Source organism: Rhizopus delemar, genomic scaffold, assembly GCF_000149305.1.
Source record: "Rhizopus delemar RA 99-880 supercont3.8 genomic scaffold, whole genome shotgun sequence".
In the NCBI taxonomy this organism is placed as follows: Eukaryota; Fungi; Mucoromycota; class Mucoromycetes; order Mucorales; family Rhizopodaceae; genus Rhizopus; species Rhizopus delemar.
Window position 1 is genome coordinate 668,745 of NW_027137834.1, and position 18,670 is coordinate 687,414.

Sequence of the window (18,670 nt, forward strand, 5' to 3'; positions counted from 1 at the left end):
GGATTTAAAATTTTGTATCAAGTGGCTTTAACAATTATTAAACAAAGTGAAGAAAAAATTTGGATGGCAGAAGATTCAGTCGAAGCTTTTCAGATCCTTCAAAACACACCAAAAAAATTAATAGACTGTCATGAATTTATAAAAGTAAGATTATTAAAAGAGATAAGTATATATGTAATCATAGTATTTATCATAATTTAGAGCGTGCTCACTCCTTCTGGTATTGCTTCTGATATTACAATGCAAGATATCAATCGACGAAGAGAGCTGTTTCGTGATCGTAAAAGAGAACGCAAGAACAAGAAAAAATAAAATAAGAATTCATGGCTTTTTTATGCGCAATGAATCTATATAATTGTTCTAGTTTATATTACTTTTATAATTTAGTCCTTGTCATTAAAGAAATAAGCAAGAAGATTGTAAAAAATGCATACATGACTCATCGTTACTGGTATTTGAGCATAAAAGATTATAAAGCGTTCAAAACTGGGGAAAAGCCCTTTCTCGTTAAGCAAGGGAAAATATACAATTATTTTCTCGAGTTTTTTGCATTTCTTTATCAAAGTTAGAAAAGCTGTGTTTTAAAGCAAAAAAAAAAAAAAAAAAAAAAAAAAAAAAAAAAAAAAAAGCAGAATGATTGAACTGCTGAACTCGAAAACAAAGTATATTTTTCAGAGTACACGTTTTTTGTTTTTGATTTTTTTCGTTCTGTTTCAAGCAAAATGGATGAAGTATTGAATGAAGAAGAAAAATGCATTTACCAAAAGTCCTACTTTGAAGATAGGGAAGAATTCATGATCAATTTGAGCATTATTATCCAAGACAGCACAGCTCAAGATTCGCTGAAAGCACTTGCTCGTCTTGGCAGTATTGTAATATTACATTTGTTTCTTTGAAAAAAGTGAAGCTTATTTTTATTATTAGCTAGACTTATATCAAGAGCAACCACATCTACTAGATCCTTATTTGGAGTCATTCATCCAACCTGTCATAGTGACATTAAGAGAGAACATTGACATGTGGTTGCAGAAAAATATCAATTCTGTACCTGAAAAAGATGTATATTTATTCCGTTTCCTATATTTACTCACAAAGACGAGAGGATATAAGACTGTCGGTAAATTCGTCTATTGAAGCATCGTATATGAGAAGCAAAAGTTTTGATAAACTATTTTTTATAGTCAAATTTATGTCGCATGAAGTAACCGATTTAGAGCCAGTTTTCGAGTTTTTAAGCAGGCAGAATGCATCTATAAATAATTCATGGGAAGTACGCTATATTTCTTTCATATGGTTATCCCTCATATGCATGATTCCTTTTGACTTGAAGAAAATAGACAGTGCAAATCAGTCACAGGTAAAGGAAGAGAGAGAAAAGATTTATCTTCTTGATGTTAGCTAACCTTTTTTTTTTTTTGGTCAGGAACCATTGATTATCAAGATGTTGAATTTATGCAAGAGGTACATTCGTTCTACGGGTAAAGAAAGAGATGGTGCAAGTCTTCTAGTTGCAAGATTATTATCTCGACAAGATTTATCTGATGACTATCTTATTCCCTTCATCGAATGGTCCAAAGAAAGGCTGATGGATGGGACAGACGTGTTTGAAGTGGCGGGTATCCTTCAAAGCTTTTGCTTCATATATCAACTCTCACCACGTCTAGTGCTTTTACCTACTCTTGATGAACATATTTTACCGCTATTGACAATGCCATTCTTTGATGAATATGCCAACAATTCCTTAATTAGAAAACTAAGGACCAAACTAACACAACGTGTCGGTCTTGCCTATTTAAAGCCAAAGGTGGCAAAATGGAGATATCAAAGAGGAAGTCGCTCATTGAGAAATAACTTGGAAGGAAACACAAACACATCAAGCGCGAGAAAAGAAGAAGAGGAAGATGATGAGGATGAGGATGATATTTCGGAAAGTTTGGAGATAATTATTGAGATATTATTGAATGGATTAAGAGATAAAGACACAATTGTAAGATGGTCTGCAGCCAAAGGCATAGGAAGAATCACGCAAAGACTTCCTCAAGAGTTTGCAGAGGATGTTGTTAGTTCATTACTGGAGCTTTTTGAAGAAAACACATTTTTGAACAAGTCAACAAACATGTTGGATCTATCCGCTGTTTCCGATAGTACATGGCACGGTGCATCGCTTGCAGTGGCTGAATTAGCAAGACGAGGATTGCTTTTACCTGAAAGATTAAAAGAAACCATTCCATGGATCATCAAGGTAATTGGTTATACAAAACATTCACAGCATTACTTATTTGTTTTGTAGGGTTTAAAATTTGATATTAAACGAGGATCTCATTCAATTGGAGCGCACGTCAGAGATGCATGCTGTTATGTTTGTTGGGCATTTGCAAGAGCCTATGCTCCTGAAATTATCAAACCTTTTGTAAAAGAAATTGCACAAAACTTGGTTGTAGTCTCTGTTTTTGACAGAGAAATCAACGTTCGTCGAGCAAGTAGTGCTGCTTTTCAAGAAAACGTGGGAAGACAAGGCATTTTCCCACACGGTATCGAGATTATTCAAGTGGCCGATTATTTCTCGTTAGGCAACAGAAACAATTCATTCTTGAGTATAGCAGCAGAAATTGCAAAGTAAAAACAAGTGACAGGATGCGTTTCTTTGAAAAAATACAGCGACTAAAATACAATATTTACATAGATTTGAAGAATACAGATATCATTTGATTCATCATTTAATAACAGTGACAGCTAAACACTGGGATAAGGCAATGCGAGTACTTGCATCAAAAGCTTTGTATAATTTAGTTCCATTAGACCCTTCGTATTTTATAAGTACATGTCTTCCTATGTTGGTACAGTTCTTTCTTTAAAAAAAAAAAAAAAAAAAAAAAAAAAAAAAAAAAAAAAAGGAAAAAGGCATATAGAACTTACACTTAAATAGACGCCCTCTACAACAAGTAGTGATATGCAACTATCACATGGTGCCCTATTGGCTACCGCTGAAATATCGCTCTCTTTGTGGGAGACAAACAATCAAGATGTTCGGGCTTCATATCTCCAACAAAGCGCCTCACTTGTGCCTATCATTTCTAATTTACCCACACGATCACTTACAACATTCGGATCTGAACATATACGAGAAGCTGCCTGTCATCTAATTACCTGTCTGTGTACAACAAATCTTGCTTTTGATACACATATTTCTTGTATAAAGAAGGTAGTCTGGACCTCATTGGAACGAAAAGAAGAGAATGTCCAAGAGTTTGCAGTAACAGCATTTGGAGCAATAGCTAAAGCCTACGGCGTTGAAAAACAAGAAATAGATGAAATTCTTTGTAAGGTGGAGGTATCAAACCCAATGTTTTATGGCAGACGAGGATTCGCGCTTGCCCTTGGCACTTTGGACTACCGGGAATACAAAGATTGGATGCATGATGTTTTGATTCAGCTATGCAAAGCTTCACAAGCTCAAGTAAAGCGCTGTCAACTTTTTATCTAAAAACAGCATATATTAACTATTGATTTTCTAGCAAGATCATCAAGCAAATGATGCAGAAGCCAAAAGAAACTCAGTTTTGGGATTATCACAAATTTTACTTGGACTTGATGAAGATTTGAAAAAAGGTAGTCAATCAAAGCAATTCCATAGAGGGAGCGATCTCACATTTCGTTACATATAGTTATCTCTTATGATGATTTTCAATACTTGATGACATCTCTCACACAATGTTTGAATGATTATAGTGTAGATCAGCGAGGGGATGTGGGCTCCTGGGTCCGTATAGCAACCATGAAATTACTTGATTTTCTGCTGCCATGTGTATCTAGATTAGATTCATTGGAAGATAGTAACACAAAGTATTTGAGTGAGAAAACCACGGCTGTTTTTATATCTGCCTTATTAAAGCAGAGTGTCGAGCGTATCGATAAAGTGAGGGCATGTGCAGGCAAAGTGCTGTGCAATTTAATCTTTGAAAATGTAGATATAAGCATGCCAGCTAAGGAAGATTTGGTAAATTCTATTCACAGGTAGGAAGATAGAATTTTGTTTTGTTTTGTGTTTGTTTGACCCGAATGTATAGGGATCTTAATTGGTCAGCCCCATCTGATGTATATCCAGTTATGGTTTCTTTACTAAAGATACCTGAATACAGACTTGAGTTATTGACTGGACTCATTACCAGTGCAGGAGGACTGACAGAATCGTTGGTAAAGAAAGAGGAATGATATCATCATTTCTTGTTTTTAAACCCAAAGAATTAAAACATTAGGTTCGTCATTCTAGCACATGCTTAATAGATTACATGGACAGTTTACCTGCTGAAGATACCACAAACACTTCCCTAGAGTCCTTATTTAAGGTGTTCATTGATATATTTGCAAAATACGAGAAACAAGACCGTGTTACTATACCACTTTTAGATGTCACTGGACTTTTATATGAATCTGGAACATTGTTAAATATCACAGACGAAAAGCTGTAATTATCTTGGACAATATACTGCATTTTATAACTAATTTTAAATAACCTCCATTCTTTTACCTCTAGGCACTCAAAATTATTTCTACAAACTAAGAAAGAAACTTTTAAATGCAAAAATGTTCGCAAATTACTATCTTCGATTAAAGTGTAAATATAAGTTGTATACTTGTAGAAGAAAACAAAAAAAAAGATAAAGTGCTAAACAGATCTTTTGCTATAGATATATTGGTTTAGCATCTATAGATGATTCTCAGGTCAAAGTAAAGGCTATGCAACAGTTACTCTCTTTTCTTGTCCATTCATTCCCTAGGGTAAGAATATGAATATAAGCAAATTTATTCATATTTACTCCTTTTTTATACAGATTCGCATTGAAGTATCAGATCAGTTGTTCACTCAACTTTCAGTTTCTGAAGAAGATTATTCAGAAGCGATGGATATTATCACTGGAACAGATTGGTATATTTTTAAAGTGAGCAAAGCCAATCCCTGCTTAACTTGTTTTATTTAACAAATAGGACACAATATTTGGAGAACGTGAAAGCAAAGCGGGATCAATTATATCCTTTATTGAATATCCCAAAGCCTGTGTTAATGAAAAAGCCGGCTTAGTATTATTATGTTTGAGTCCAATGTGTAAAAGGTTTTACTTCTTTCTAGGATAAATGCTTTATACAGTACATTTACACTCATAGTGATATTATTGTTAAATTACATAAACAAGCTCATTAATAAATATGCTTTTCTTTTTCTTTCTTCTCCATTGCTCTTGAGCAAAGACAAAAATTTATACGTTAAACTTATGTTTTCAATTTCTGCTACTAAGCATTCATCCAATTGTTTGAGCAGGAAATCAACTTCCAAGTAAAAAGAAGATGCTAGGTATTGCTCTAATTTTTAATTATTAAGAGTGTCCAAATTGACTGATAAAAATGTACCTACAGAGAGTGATAATAACATATCAAAATGAAGTACTTCCAAAAGGAGAATGTTTGCTCTATATCATGTTTTTATGAGTAGCAAATTAAAAAAAATAGGAAGAGGTCTTTTCCATTAGGGTGTAGAGTTTTCCAGTATTTCATTAAATTGTTTATATACAATATTGTTTAGCAAACAGACTTTTATTTCTCGTTAATGCCTTCGCTTAATCGGATCAATGGGCAACTCATTTTGTCCGAAAAAGGTCACTTGCTGCAACAAATTTATGTCAATTCAAAAGACCATTCTTTTTTGTTGATACTTTTTTATTAACAAAAATGGGGCTCAAAGACAAACTTAGTACTTTAGTTCACGGACAACAACCTCCTACTTACGAAAAAAAAAAACATTATGATTTTGGTGATGATTTAGGCAAGTTTTGTTCATTTGCAAGTTTTGATTATGTATTTATTCTCATAAAAGGTAGTGGATCGTATGGGTATGTAAGAAAAGCAACCCGTATAGCCGACAATATACCAGTTGCAATAAAGATCATTCCAAAAAGTAAACTACATGGCAAACTTGAAATGGTTCATTCCGAAATGAAAGTACTTGAAGGGCTTTCACATCCCAATGTCATTGGCTTTTATGATTGGTTTGAATCTCGGTAAACCTTTTAGGAATCTCTTTCCGCAAAGATCTTAATTTTTTTTTTAGTGAAAAGTTTTATTTAATATTTGAATTGTAAGTTGTAAAAAAAAAATGGGAACCGTTTATTTTAAATCTTTTTTTAGAGCAACTGGAGGAGAACTGTTTGATCGTTTATTTGATAGAGGAAAATTTACTGAGAAAGATGCTGTCAAAATAATGCGATCAGTTTTAAAAGGATTAGATTATCTTCATAAGCATAATATTGTCCACAGAGGTAATTCCTTTTTTTTTATTATTATTATTTTCTAGTAGTCTTAGTGGCTTACCATTTTTTAGATATGAAGTTGGAGAATCTAGTATTCAAAAGTATGGAGCAGGATGCTGACTTGGCTATTTGCGATTTTGGGTAACATGTAGAAAATCACAACAAAAACATGAATGCACTCCTCTTACTGTCTTTAAAGTATTGCTAAAATGATAAAAGATGACGATGATGGACTTCATACTATATGTGGTTCACCCGGTTATGTTGGTAAGAATATAAAAAATGCAAATTCAGTTATTTGCTTACATGAATAGCAAATAGCACCTGAAGTATTGCTAAAGAAGACATATAGTTTCCCAGTTGATATATGGGCTATTGGGTAGTAACAATAGTAGTACTATAAAACACAGTTTTTTATTGCGAATTCTAATGTGTTTTTGTAGGGTTATCGCATATACACTGTAAGAAGACTAAAGTCTATTAATTTCAAGAGTATAATACATAAGCTAAGCTTTTAATAGTCTCTGTGGCTATCAGCCATTTCAAGGAGAATCACAAATAGAATTATTTGACGAAATAACAAGTGGTAGATATGAATTTCATTGGAGATATTGGCAAAATGTCTCAGAAGAAGGTAAAAACAATTGATCTTTTATAAACTAAAATTAATCTTCTTATTTTCTCTTGATTAGCAAGATCTTTTATACAAAAGTGCCTTACACTAAATCCAAACAAAAGACCAACAGCAGCAGAGGCTTTAAATGATATCTGGATAACAGGTGATCGAGCTAAAGATGTAAACCTTTTGGATACAGTTCGAGAAAACTTTAATGCGCGTCAGACCTTTAGGGGTGCTGTAAGCGCTATTAGAGTTATGAATCGAATTAGATCACACTCTACTATGGAGGGAACTAGCTAATTTTTCTTGTAATGAGTAACGATTACATAAATGAAAAATTAAAAAAACAAATTAAATTCTGTTCATGTTATACATTATCAAATATTATCTTTATTAGTCTTCTAGATTCATTACACAAAAAAAAAGTATTTTTCCATCAAAGAAATAATGTAAGTTTAAGTTTAGTTTGTGTCATACAATTTGGCAGCACGTTTTTTTTTTTCTTTCTTTTTGAAATAATACATTGATAATTAATTTTTGTAAATAATGCAACTATAATGTTACACGGTAGCACCAAAAAGCTTGCGAGTTATGAAGTTCATTTATTTACAATTTTGCTTTAAAAAAAATGCAATTTAATCAGATTTTTCTATACGGGGAACAAGAAAATTTGAGTCTAACTCTGATTGATTGCGGATACACTGCTGACTTTGTTCTTCTACTTCCAACACTCTCTCTAGTCCTTCAGCTGGCTTTTTTAATGATGAATTGGTGTTTATAAGGCTTGAATTAATATAATGGCTTATGTAGCTTAGGTTTTCAGATGATTTTTGATAACGTGGGTGACGTACAGCACGATAACAAAAATGAGCAAAAGTAGTATAAGCACGCTGGCATACAGACTTGTCCTTGACAACCTCCGGTATCATAAACCAGTTGTGAACACAATCCTCAACCACTGTTTCCCAGTTTACGCTGTCATCTTTTGCTTTTTTGGCCAAATCAAGAGCATCATCACGCAAGACTTCTTTATTGCCAACATACATCAGCACCTGTTCCGGCAAAAATGAACGAAATCCAGTTTCCAACTTTGCTATCCCTAAAATCTGATTGGCATCTTGAGAGGAATCATGATTCGAAGATTTAAAATAATCTTTCTTGATGACAGTAGCAGTGTATTGTGAAACATAATCATATTCGATATTCGCTTGCCATGAAGCCGAATCAGTTTCATCAGTCACAATAGGAGAACTAAGAACGACAGCGGCTGGTCGAGGCAATTCATTTAAAGGAGGGGCAATGTCTTCTGTACTTTTGTCCACTTTATCAGTGACAATTTCAAACATACTTGGGTCATGAGTAACAAAAAGCATTTCTAAAATTAGGGAAGCACCAGAACAATCACCAACAGCAACAATCTTTTGTGGATTAACATTTAAAGTTCTTGTTAGACTTTCATAGGCTCTTACAACGTCCTCTACAGGAGCTGGATAGTTGTACTCTGGCGCTAAACGATAATCAACAGACATTATGATTGCTTCCATTCCAAAATTATATTTCAATAATTTAAGCCATTCAATATACGTATCCATATACATCGTACAGGAACCAACTCTAAATCCACCACCTATGAGCTGTTAATGCAAGTATTATATGCTGTGCCACATAAACTACAAACCGTGTACATTAAAAATAACAATGTCAGCATCTTGTATTCTTTTATATAATTCTTCATTATCTAATCGGTTCACATCCTCACCAATCCAGCAACCAGACCATTCATTATTCCAAGCTACTTTTTTTATCCAAGGCTTATGAGAAGAGCGAGGTTTTGCTAGATCATTTAGTATTAATCTTGCTGCAGACACTGGCAAAGAGAAAGTTTTTCTTAATATATGGATTGTAGTTCCTGGTGGTATTTTATTTAATGCGCCTCTTAATGAGTTCATTTTTATACACGAAAAGAGAAAGAAAGAAAAAGTATTTTAATAAAAAAATATGAATGCATTTTTTGATTTTCAAACTTAATCTTTCTTGTGTTATCGTATCACAAAAGTGTATGGAGATCGTAAACAAATGGTATTAGTACAAAATGTGGAGGTTCTTTAAAATTTTTGTTTCAAACTCTATTTCTATTCTTTTATTATTAAGAGCTATTCTTGTAAAAAATTATAGTTTTTTATTTAAAAAGAAAGAGGGAGAGAGAGGTATGTATGTATATAAATGTATAAAGAATCATTATTTATGCTAGAGGAGCGCCAATAAAGTTAGACATCCATGAGTTATGTTTCATATTATTATGTTTTTCGGTATCATTATTGTTATTTACATTGCTATTCTCGATTACAATACCGCCTCCTCTTAAAGGCTTAGCTATTCTACTAATGTTCAATAGTTGTAAAGCTGGTTGATTTGATTTCTGTATCCTTGCTTGTCCTAATCTTTCTCTAACAGCTTGAAGTTGTGCTTCGAACTTTTGATTTTGATGAAGCAGCTTCTCTTGTGCATCTCCTAACAAGGTTTCTAAGTTTTGAATGCGTTCATTTTTTGCAATCAGTTTGCGATCTGCCAAAGCAACCTCTTTCTTTAGTGTGTCATTTTGTTCAACAAGCTAATGCATAGTTTTAATACTTGTATACTCTGATTATGCTTTTTTCTTACCTGCTTTTGCACATTACATAAATGTTCAAGATCTCTAACAAGGAATGCCATATTTTTTTGCTGTCGTTTATTGCTACTTGCTTTTAATACATTGTTGTATTGTTCACGCGTCTCATCCAAGGACAATTCCAACTCTACAACTTTTTCACAGCGTAATTGAAGATCTCTCATTAATGCTTTCTTCGTCATTTCAAATTCAGCTAATTGTTGTGCCATGACCTTTCTCATGCGTTCAAGATCTTTCTCTTTTTTGCTGATATCAGTAGGCCTCTGTTGAGCTTGCTCTGACAGGAGAGTCTAATTTAAGTCAGAAAAACAAGCTACAATTCATGTAATCTTTTATTTACCTGAAGTTGATTGTTAGCTGCCTTCAATTCATTGATGGTCATACTTAATTTAGAATGTTCACTTGTTATATGTTCCAGTTCTAATCTAAGTCGATCGATTTCTCTCTGTTGAATTTCTTTTTTAGCAACAAATTGATGCTCTAATTTAGCCTATAACACAAGTATCAATTTTTCTGATCGAATGAAGCTCATAACCTACCTTGAGAGTACCAAGAGTTTCATCAACATCGATACTCTTTTGAATTTGAAATTCCTCCTCTGCAATTGTTCTATCTAAAAATTCTTCATACTCACGTTCAAGATTGGCAAATTTCGCTTCAAACTCCAACTTCTTTTGTTCAATCGCTTGCTTTTCCTGTATCAAGTTATCAATTATCTTTGTGTGTTGTTCAACCAATACACGAGAATCAAAAAGATCTCGTTTCAATGACACAAGTTCGTCTACAGTGAGATCATTTCCGTCTAATTCCAACCTAATAATGGCATCTCTTATTTGTCGCTCTTTTTCTGATATTTCATTGGATACATCAAATCCAGACATGATTTCAGCTACTTTTTCTGCCTTCTTCTTTTCTTTGTTGCTTTGGCTCGCTTTATTTTGAGCATTCTTGATTTCTACCAAACTTTTCTTGAGCTCTTCCAGTTCAGAAATTAATTCTTGATTGGCTTCTCTTAAAGAATCGACTGTGATGGCATTCTCCTTGCTTTCAAACGATACCTTTTGCAGCAGAAGCCGTAATTGACTTAGTTCGGACGTCATTGTTTGATTTTCTTCTGCGGTTGCTTTCTCTTGTTCCTTGTAATAATTCATTTCTTCTTTGAGTGACTCTAGGAATTTTTCGCGGTTGGCTAATTCTGTTTCCTTTTCTGTAATTTGATCCATCAACTCATTTTCTCTTCTCAAAAACTCATCTCGTTCGTCTTTCTCGAGCACAATCGCAGGTGTCACAGGTCGAGAGAAGTCATCGGAAGGTAAAGGACTTTTAAAACCAGAAGCAGGAGGTAAAGCATTAAAATCTCCTCTCGTGACTTTGTCCATGGTCACCCATTTGTCTTCAGGCACCACTTGACCCGATCTCCAAATGCCAACTTCACCTTCCAAAGCAGCAATATAAGTTTTAAAGGTGATCGTCTCTGTCTTGACTTTTTTAAGGAGGGCTTTGAGCTCGGTAGGTGAAAGATCCGCATTAACTTTAGCTTTATTCTTGATCGTTTTGGCCCTCATACCGAAACGTAAAGTAGATAGTGTTTCAGCCTCATTGTACGACGATGGAGAACAGTTGATGATGAGTGTCGTGCGTGAATTACCACCCAAAGACTCTTGCAAGATACGGGTTAATTTAGAATCTCTATAAGGGATGTGACTTGACTATGCAACCTATGAGTCACTGTGCATATTTTGTTTAGTGAAGAGCCCACCTTTCCGTCTGTGAGAGCATTAATGACCATACCGAGAGCAGTCAAGGATTTATTGATCTTTTTAGCCTCCTCCAATGTCTGACCTGATGCGCCTGTCTTGCCTACTTTTTCTGATCCCGCCAAATCAACCAAATAGAGTTTACCACTTTTGGCAGCTCCGGTGTCAATGTTCTTTTGTGTGATGGTGACAACAACAATTGAGTGACTTCGAGAACTTTCAGCGTTCATGTTGGTTGCTGACACAACACGATTGGCACTACCATTTCTCATGACCTCATACACATCGTCTTGTGAACCTACATAAACTTCCAACAATCCTTTTACATAAACCCCATGTGTCTTATCTTCATGAATAGGTAAATTATCCTGAGAGGCTATAAGAAAATTAGTAAATAAAAAGAAGGAGAGTCTTGAACATTTTGCATGTCCAACTTTACGGTTCAATAAATCTCGCACTTTTTTCCATATAGATTTCCATAAAAGATACTTTGACAGTGAATTCTAAGTTACTAGGAGCAGCCATAATACTCGTGAATATTTGCTCAACAATACGAGGAATGATACCCTTTGTATTTTCATCATCAATGTCTGCACCCTTTGTGCGTATAATATAAATGGCGAGTTATAAATAATATATAAGGTGGTTACCATCATTGTAAACGTCTTTCCTGAACCTGTTTGACCATATGCAAAGACTGTTCCATTGTAACCAGCAGTAACATCTAATAACGCATATTAGAGTACTGAATATCGTTTGAAAAAATATCATTTTACCGTCTACAATGGTTTTAATAGAATACTCAAATACATCTTTTTGTGGTGTCTTCATCCCAAATACCTTATCAAATGAGAAACTACCTTGAAAGTCTTTCCCCTGAAATAATCGTTATTTCTATAGAAAATTCTTGCTTTTTTTTTCTTTATACCTTCAATGCTATCTGAGTTCCTTCAACATCAATATCAATAATAGGTACACCACCTTCTCTTATTTCTAAAGCATTTTGGGGTCGAAACCTACATACAACCTTTATGTTGTTTGACATTACGTTTTAATAAAGAAAAAAAGAGAGAGTGAAAGTAAAAGAGAGATGTGTATTGAAATGAATTCAAATAAGTTGGATGTCCGCATTTTTTAACTATATTCCAAAAGTAGAATAAATTGTAATACAGTACTTTCAAGTGTCGAAATAAATTCTAACAGAATTGGTTGAGACACTCAAATAAAAATTATGAAATATGGTTGCCTTATCTTCTTTTGTTTAAAAATTGTTTCTAATGTCATAATATATATAATTGATCTTCTTTTTCGCTCGATCAACACCGCAAATATGGGCTTCGATTCAATGAACCAAAATGATCAATTTCTGGCTATGCAGCAGAGACTACTTGAACTAGATACACAAGTGTCAGGCCTACGATGACACACATATCTTTACTCCACAAAATCGTCTTTTGGCGGCCCAATGAAGAGCTTCCAGTTTCCTTGACTCTGAACTCTTTGTTTATCCAGTGAACACAAGTTGAATCCTCCATTTTTTAATCTCATCCTCCCAATGATCTTTGCTGGCTCCCATCTTTTCAAAATCTGTAGGATTAAATGAATAAAATCTAGTTGCTGAAGTTGACATGACTAAATGAAATGAGTATTGCTAGTTCTAAAATTAAAAAAACGCTAAGTAAAATATTTAGGGTATATGTGGCCCTTTTTGTAGATGTATGACCTTTTTTATTTTTTCGCTTTTGTCATTTTGGGGGGGGCCAATATAAAGGAATGCAGGTTAGATAGATGTAGAGGTATCTTATCATCACATATAAATTTGAGTTCATGAAGGATAGTACATATGGTTTGCTAGTGAAAGAATTAAGAAATCACACTATAATAGGGCCTAAGATCGACAGGTAGTAAAAATGTTGAAAAGGAACGACAATGGATCTATGATAGATGCAGGCATTTGTAAAACTTTTGTAAGCCGTTAACGGGTATGCTTTGGGCAAGGTTTAGAGTTTCGACAAGCCAATCAGCCAAGGCTCCAATAGATACAACGGTTGCATTCGATATGGGATATCGGCAGCCAAAGAAGAGGATCGATACATAAAGATGAGTGACAGATAGAATATACAAATTTATTTAAAGCAAAAAAAAAAAAAAAAAAAAAAAAAAAAAAAAAAAAAAAAAAAAAAAAAGATCTTATTTTGTAAAAAGATCCTTTTCAGATCATTTTGATTGATAAAGACCGGTATAATAGCCTGCGTAGTACCAGGCCATGATTAAATTTGAAAAATCATCTAAAGTCTGGATAAGAAACATAAAAGTTATGTTGAATAATGAAACTTACCTTGTTCTGTTCCTGAAGAAGTTGCTTTAAATGACGAATCAAAGTTACTATTTATCCCTGGTGTCTCCTTTTTGTTTGTTAAAGAAGAATCAAAACATCAAACTGTTTAGACTTACTCTATTTTGGTTTGTTTCGTAATTCTTAGTTGGTTGTTTAAAAGCCTTCTAATATATACTTAATATATAATCAAGACTACTGTATTAGAAATCACCTTTTTTGCATTCCCTTCCTTCACAGTTTCACTTTTCCTTTTTTTACTAATAATTGCCTTTGTTATGAATTTTATGTTTTCTTCAAAGAATTTAATATTACCTATTTGTTTTGGTAGGATGCTCTTCTATATTTGAATATTGGGTCTAACAAGCGATTCTGCTATTAGATCCAAACAGTAATTTAACACAGCATTTTTATTTTATTTTTTTTTTACTCTGTAAAGTTCAACAGTTTTATCCCAGTGCTCAATGAGCTCTGAATCGTCCCAAAATTCATCATACTACAATGCATGATTATAAGGAAATTGAAAACAGAAATGTTAGTACTTGAAGTCTACCTTAGTTTGGCCAGAAGAAAATATGACTGTACCAACTGCAACATCATCCTCAGCGCTTTTTGAGTGATCACCCTTTATTGCTCTTCTTTTTGACATTAAAATTAAAAAAGAAAGGAAAATAGTAAAGCAGATGTGACTGAATTGCCGTTAAAATATTAAATTTGAACGGATATAGTAAGACAGTTATTAAGGTGTTCAATAGATAATGTTCTTTATTTCACTATAAAAATTTATCATGACTTTAAGCAAGTCTTTCAATCATAATGGTATTTTTAGTTCAAACACGAAACTTCAAAGTGACTTAATCTAAGCCACATTTTAGCTTCGAAAGAGACTATGGAAGTTTTTTAAGCTCACTGAGGGGAGCGGGGGTCCCAGAAATAGCTTTCCTTTTCATTTTAAAACATGTCTCAACAACTCCAATTTTCAGAGAACGACCAACGTGAACTTGGACAAGTATGCAATTAAAACTAATATAGACCTTACAGAAAAGCTAAAACAAAACATTAGTTCCTTGAAGCCGAACAAGCCAAGGCTCGTGTTCAACAGACTGTACATTCTTTAACAGATAACTGTTGGGTAAATAAAACAAAATAAGCAAGTAGGAAAAAAGGGTATTTATTATCAACAATAGGACAAGTGTATTAACAAGGTTAACAACAAGTTGGATCGCAGTGAAGAAGCTTGCTTAGCCAACTGTGTCGATCGTTTTCTTGATACTAGCTTATTCATTGTTAAGAGACTTGAAGAGTTAAGAAACAGCGCCATGTAAATACTGACAAAAGGGGCGCTTTAATCTACTTAATGTCGACTTTTATGTAAAATAAAAAAAGAAAACATTACAGAATATTTTACAAAACGAAGATTTGATTCAGTCATGTGTGGCATTTTTTTTACCAGTCAAACAGATATATTTTCTTGGGAATAACAACCAATGTTCAAATAAAAGTAAAGTTGCTCAATGCAAAATAAAACATGTACTTGATATACAATATTACAAAATTGTTTGGAGGATAAAGATTTAAAGCGTCTATACGCAAAACTTTACATATAAAGAAGCATTCTATCTGGTTTTAACTGATACAGAAAGGGATTATTAACTCTAATGTGTCCTATAAGAGTCAAAATAATTACTTGGATTGTGTTATTATTTTCACTATAGTTTTTTCATTTTAAATTCAGACAAGATCCATCAAAGGAAGAAAAGGAGAACAAAAAATCCCTTAGAGAACAAGGGCAAAAAAGGTGAAAGGAAAATAGATGATAAAGGAATCAAGAAGTTAAGGATGATATCTGAACCAACGAAGGAAGCGTTCACCAAGAAAAGCGGTAATCTGAGGGAGACAGTCATGTTGCTTTGTCAAAATAAAGCAAAATCAAGCATAAAATAAGCCAAGACGCAATCCATTGTGGGCAACAAAGGAGTGTGTGGGAACTTATCAAAAAGGAATGAGAAAGAATCAGGAATAGTTACAGGGGAGCAAAACTGTTGATGCCTATTGAGACAATTGATAACATGTGAATGTGTAAGCATGCACGAGGGATATCTTGGGCATGACTCTGGTTTGTCTCCAGTTTATAATTATTATAAGTGTGCCTACAATTTTGGGGGAAGGTGTATACCAGAACAATTTAAAAAAGAATACAATTGTTTTACATTTTAACTTGTGCATCATGCTCTGGATTTTAGGCAATTAATTTGATCTATTTACATCAGTAGAGTTTATAGCAAAAGATGGACTGTAATTTTTACTGCTTTTTTTAAATTTTTCTCAATAAACAGCATTTGATGCTGACAGTTGATAAATTTCTGGTGAAGAAAAAAAAAGCCTAAATAAAGAAGAACCAGCCGATTTAAAACATAACAAAGCTAGAAACAAAACTTAAAGAATAATTCCTTTAATTTAGAACATCAATCCAGCCTCAATTTAGTATCACAACGCACATGGCATATAATCATAAATCCAACGCCATGGCTTTTCTAAAGTTTTAGTAAACTTTTTCTTAGAATATTTCGAATGTTTGTTCTATTATGCGCGAAATCATTGGTATATTAGTGAGATTTACATATATAATATACACAAACAAGTACAGATCTTTGTCTCATTACCATGTTTTGGCATGACAATGCGATACAGTCGTATTGCCCTAGACTAAACCTTTGCAAATGAGTTTGAATAGAAACAGATCCTGATAATTGGTAACTACTCTAAATAATATGTTTCAGTTTATATATAGACAATTTGTTACTAGTACCTGATTATAATATTCTTCTTGTATATGTCAAATCATATTGATCACAACTATCCTTTGCCATCAAATCCCAAGTCCTGCTTAAGCTAACATAAATAGTCTTCAAATCTTTCTTTAATAAAAGTATTCGACTATAGAACTTTATTCAATATCATTGATTCTTTCTTATTTTTTAATTTTAAAAATTTTCACTCTATCATTAAATTTAGATTGGTATTTAGCTTTTAAACATATTTTATTGAGCACTTGTTGCACCAGGCAACAAACTAAAATGTCAACAACAACAAAAAAAAGGACACAACAGGAACGACAGGAACAACGGCAACAACGGCCAACAGCAGCAACAAAAACCAAAAACAGCTACAAAAGCAACAGCAGCAACAACCAGCAACAACCAGCAACAACAAAACCAACAGCAACAGCAGCAACTAAAAAGCAATGCCAGCAAGATAACAAAACAGCGGCAATCCAACAAAACAAGCAAGAAAAAGAGGAGAAGAAGATGAAAAAAGGAGACACGAGTCGGCCAAGCAAAGAAAGAAAGAAGGCAGAAAGCAATCTAAGATTACTTTCATACCTTCTGTTCCTTGCTTGGTCGATCTCTTCCTTCATCATCATCCTCTCTCTTTCTCTTCAACTGCTGGCGGAATGGTTCCGCTTCACAGCTGCCGATTCTTCGTCTCTTGTTTGGGCCGGCCAAACGTGAATTTAGGCGACCCAAACAAGGCTCATCATCTGCCTCTCTCTCTCGCTTGATTGGGAGGCCGTGCTTTGCTATCTTGCGGCACTCCAACTCATGAGCAACGGCTTGTTGGGCCTTGGGCTGTTCAGGGATGGTAAGAAGCCCAACAAGCCTATGACCAAGCCTAAGGAAAAAAAGATGTCAGAATGTTGTTTAAATGCAAATGCTTTTTAAAATCTTACCTATCCACCAGCAAATCTCTTAGAAGATCACGCCCTTCAATGAGGGGTGATTCTTTCATTTTTTCAAGCGTGATTATAAACGTTCTAGCAAGTTTTTTTAAGATAGACATTTTTTAAGAAGAGATAAAGAAAAAAAGAGGAAAAAAGGTTTTGAAAAGAAACATAAATAAACAAAAGAGGGATAACTGCCATTGTTGTGTAACTGTTCTTCCATTCCAGAATTTCCTTTCTTTACTTTGATCATCACCAATTAAAACTATTTGTTTTGTTTACTTTTAGATGGTCAAGTTGGCGTAAAATAGACAAATATTCACAGTTATAGGCATTTTTTACTTTATAATCATCACCACGACTCCAACCATAATGAATAGAGTATGTATTTGATACCTTAAAGGTAGTAAAGAGCTCACTTTATTTTATCCTCAAATATGTGATTGACATAAGGTTTGAATGGTTACACAATTCGTATGATTTTCATGAAACAAACTAGTCTGTGTACAGTCTTTTTTTTTTTATTATTATTTTTAGCTTACTTTCATGCTTTTTGATTTATGTGAATTACAATAACACCTTATTTTTGAATATTTGTGCTTGTTGTTTTATTTGTTTTCTTTTTTTTTTTTTTGAAAAGGAAGAAGGGATGGAAGAGGGAAACCAGCAGCCAAAAAGGTTAGCAAAGAGTTACACAAATAAGGGTCCAGGGAAAAAAGAAAGCAATTCAGGGTATGTTTAAAATAACAAGACTAGCGCGGAAAAAGAAAAAAAGGGAAATAATAATTAATTGCTTCGGAACTTTTAAACTCTAAAATCATTTTATTAAAGTGTACCGATACACATCTGATGACTTTTCAGAGGTACATGCACACAGAGAGAGATCTCATTTTACCTTTGCACTAATATTGGAGTGGTGAGAACATCATTTGAACTTAAAGATGTTTTTCATATTAAACATCCTTTAATAATCCTATTACCATTATTTGAATAAAATGTACTCTTGTCGTAAAGCTGCTATGATTAGCTTCTTTTTTTTCGTTTTTTTTTTTTTTTTTTGGAGATTGTTTCTCTTATGAGTTTGTCTCGTATATTCTGTCCAAATCATCAACTATTTGTTCTTCTTCACAATGTATGCTCTCACCATTCAATCTTTTCTGAACTGTGTCCGATTAATTTATTAAGTGGTCAATACTTTTTTTGTAACTACTAGCAGCTAAAGAAAATATTTCAAAGCGGTAAAGGTCTATTTTCATTATATTTGAAAA

The 18,670-nt window shown here is 33.6% G+C and overlaps 9 protein-coding genes across 9 annotated transcripts; 4 read left to right on the top strand and 5 right to left on the bottom strand.

The window, feature by feature from the left end:
* Positions 1–63: 63 nt before the first annotated feature.
* Positions 64–312, top strand: RO3G_10475 (uncharacterized protein; the record flags this gene model as incomplete). Its single annotated transcript, XM_067665060.1, has 2 exons — positions 64–144; positions 202–312. 2 exons carry the CDS (start codon positions 64–66, stop codon positions 310–312), a joined length of 192 nt encoding a protein of 63 aa, XP_067521161.1.
* A 410-nt stretch (positions 313–722) lies between these two features.
* On the top strand, positions 723–2,946 carry RO3G_10476 (uncharacterized protein; the record flags this gene model as incomplete). The annotated part of the gene is made up of 8 exons (XM_067665061.1): positions 723–872; positions 925–1,117; positions 1,182–1,270; positions 1,424–1,478; positions 1,665–2,242; positions 2,291–2,616; positions 2,800–2,837; positions 2,927–2,946. The coding sequence occupies 8 exons, from the start codon at positions 723–725 to the stop codon at positions 2,944–2,946; spliced, it is 1,449 nt and encodes a 482-aa protein (XP_067521162.1).
* A 3,027-nt stretch (positions 2,947–5,973) lies between these two features.
* Positions 5,974–7,221, top strand: RO3G_10477 (uncharacterized protein; the record flags this gene model as incomplete). The annotated part of the gene is made up of 8 exons (XM_067665062.1): positions 5,974–6,053; positions 6,104–6,130; positions 6,181–6,311; positions 6,374–6,443; positions 6,502–6,569; positions 6,624–6,681; positions 6,824–6,936; positions 6,995–7,221. The coding sequence occupies 8 exons, from the start codon at positions 5,974–5,976 to the stop codon at positions 7,219–7,221; spliced, it is 774 nt and encodes a 257-aa protein (XP_067521163.1).
* Positions 7,222–7,556: 335 nt separating this feature from the next.
* RO3G_10478 (uncharacterized protein) lies at positions 7,557–8,450 on the bottom strand (the record flags this gene model as incomplete). Its single annotated transcript, XM_067665063.1, has 1 exon — positions 7,557–8,450. One exon carries the CDS (start codon positions 8,448–8,450, stop codon positions 7,557–7,559), a length of 894 nt encoding a protein of 297 aa, XP_067521164.1.
* A 713-nt stretch (positions 8,451–9,163) lies between these two features.
* Positions 9,164–12,391, bottom strand: RO3G_10479 (kinesin heavy chain; the record flags this gene model as incomplete). Its single annotated transcript, XM_067665064.1, has 9 exons — positions 9,164–9,532; positions 9,583–9,879; positions 9,930–10,079; positions 10,129–11,298; positions 11,454–11,722; positions 11,859–11,943; positions 11,997–12,070; positions 12,123–12,222; positions 12,275–12,391. The coding sequence occupies 9 exons, from the start codon at positions 12,389–12,391 to the stop codon at positions 9,164–9,166; spliced, it is 2,631 nt and encodes an 876-aa protein (XP_067521165.1).
* Positions 12,392–13,996: 1,605 nt separating this feature from the next.
* On the bottom strand, positions 13,997–14,330 carry RO3G_10480 (uncharacterized protein; the record flags this gene model as incomplete). Its single annotated transcript, XM_067665065.1, has 3 exons — positions 13,997–14,056; positions 14,112–14,177; positions 14,235–14,330. The coding sequence occupies 3 exons, from the start codon at positions 14,328–14,330 to the stop codon at positions 13,997–13,999; spliced, it is 222 nt and encodes a 73-aa protein (XP_067521166.1).
* A 309-nt stretch (positions 14,331–14,639) lies between these two features.
* RO3G_10481 (uncharacterized protein) lies at positions 14,640–15,006 on the top strand (the record flags this gene model as incomplete). Its single annotated transcript, XM_067665066.1, has 3 exons — positions 14,640–14,690; positions 14,745–14,813; positions 14,869–15,006. The coding sequence occupies 3 exons, from the start codon at positions 14,640–14,642 to the stop codon at positions 15,004–15,006; spliced, it is 258 nt and encodes an 85-aa protein (XP_067521167.1).
* Positions 15,007–15,426: 420 nt separating this feature from the next.
* Positions 15,427–15,585, bottom strand: RO3G_10482 (uncharacterized protein; the record flags this gene model as incomplete). The annotated part of the gene is made up of 1 exon (XM_067665067.1): positions 15,427–15,585. One exon carries the CDS (start codon positions 15,583–15,585, stop codon positions 15,427–15,429), a length of 159 nt encoding a protein of 52 aa, XP_067521168.1.
* Positions 15,586–16,753: 1,168 nt separating this feature from the next.
* Positions 16,754–17,470, bottom strand: RO3G_10483 (uncharacterized protein; the record flags this gene model as incomplete). Its single annotated transcript, XM_067665068.1, has 3 exons — positions 16,754–16,915; positions 17,065–17,353; positions 17,412–17,470. 3 exons carry the CDS (start codon positions 17,468–17,470, stop codon positions 16,754–16,756), a joined length of 510 nt encoding a protein of 169 aa, XP_067521169.1.
* Positions 17,471–18,670: the final 1,200 nt, after the last annotated feature.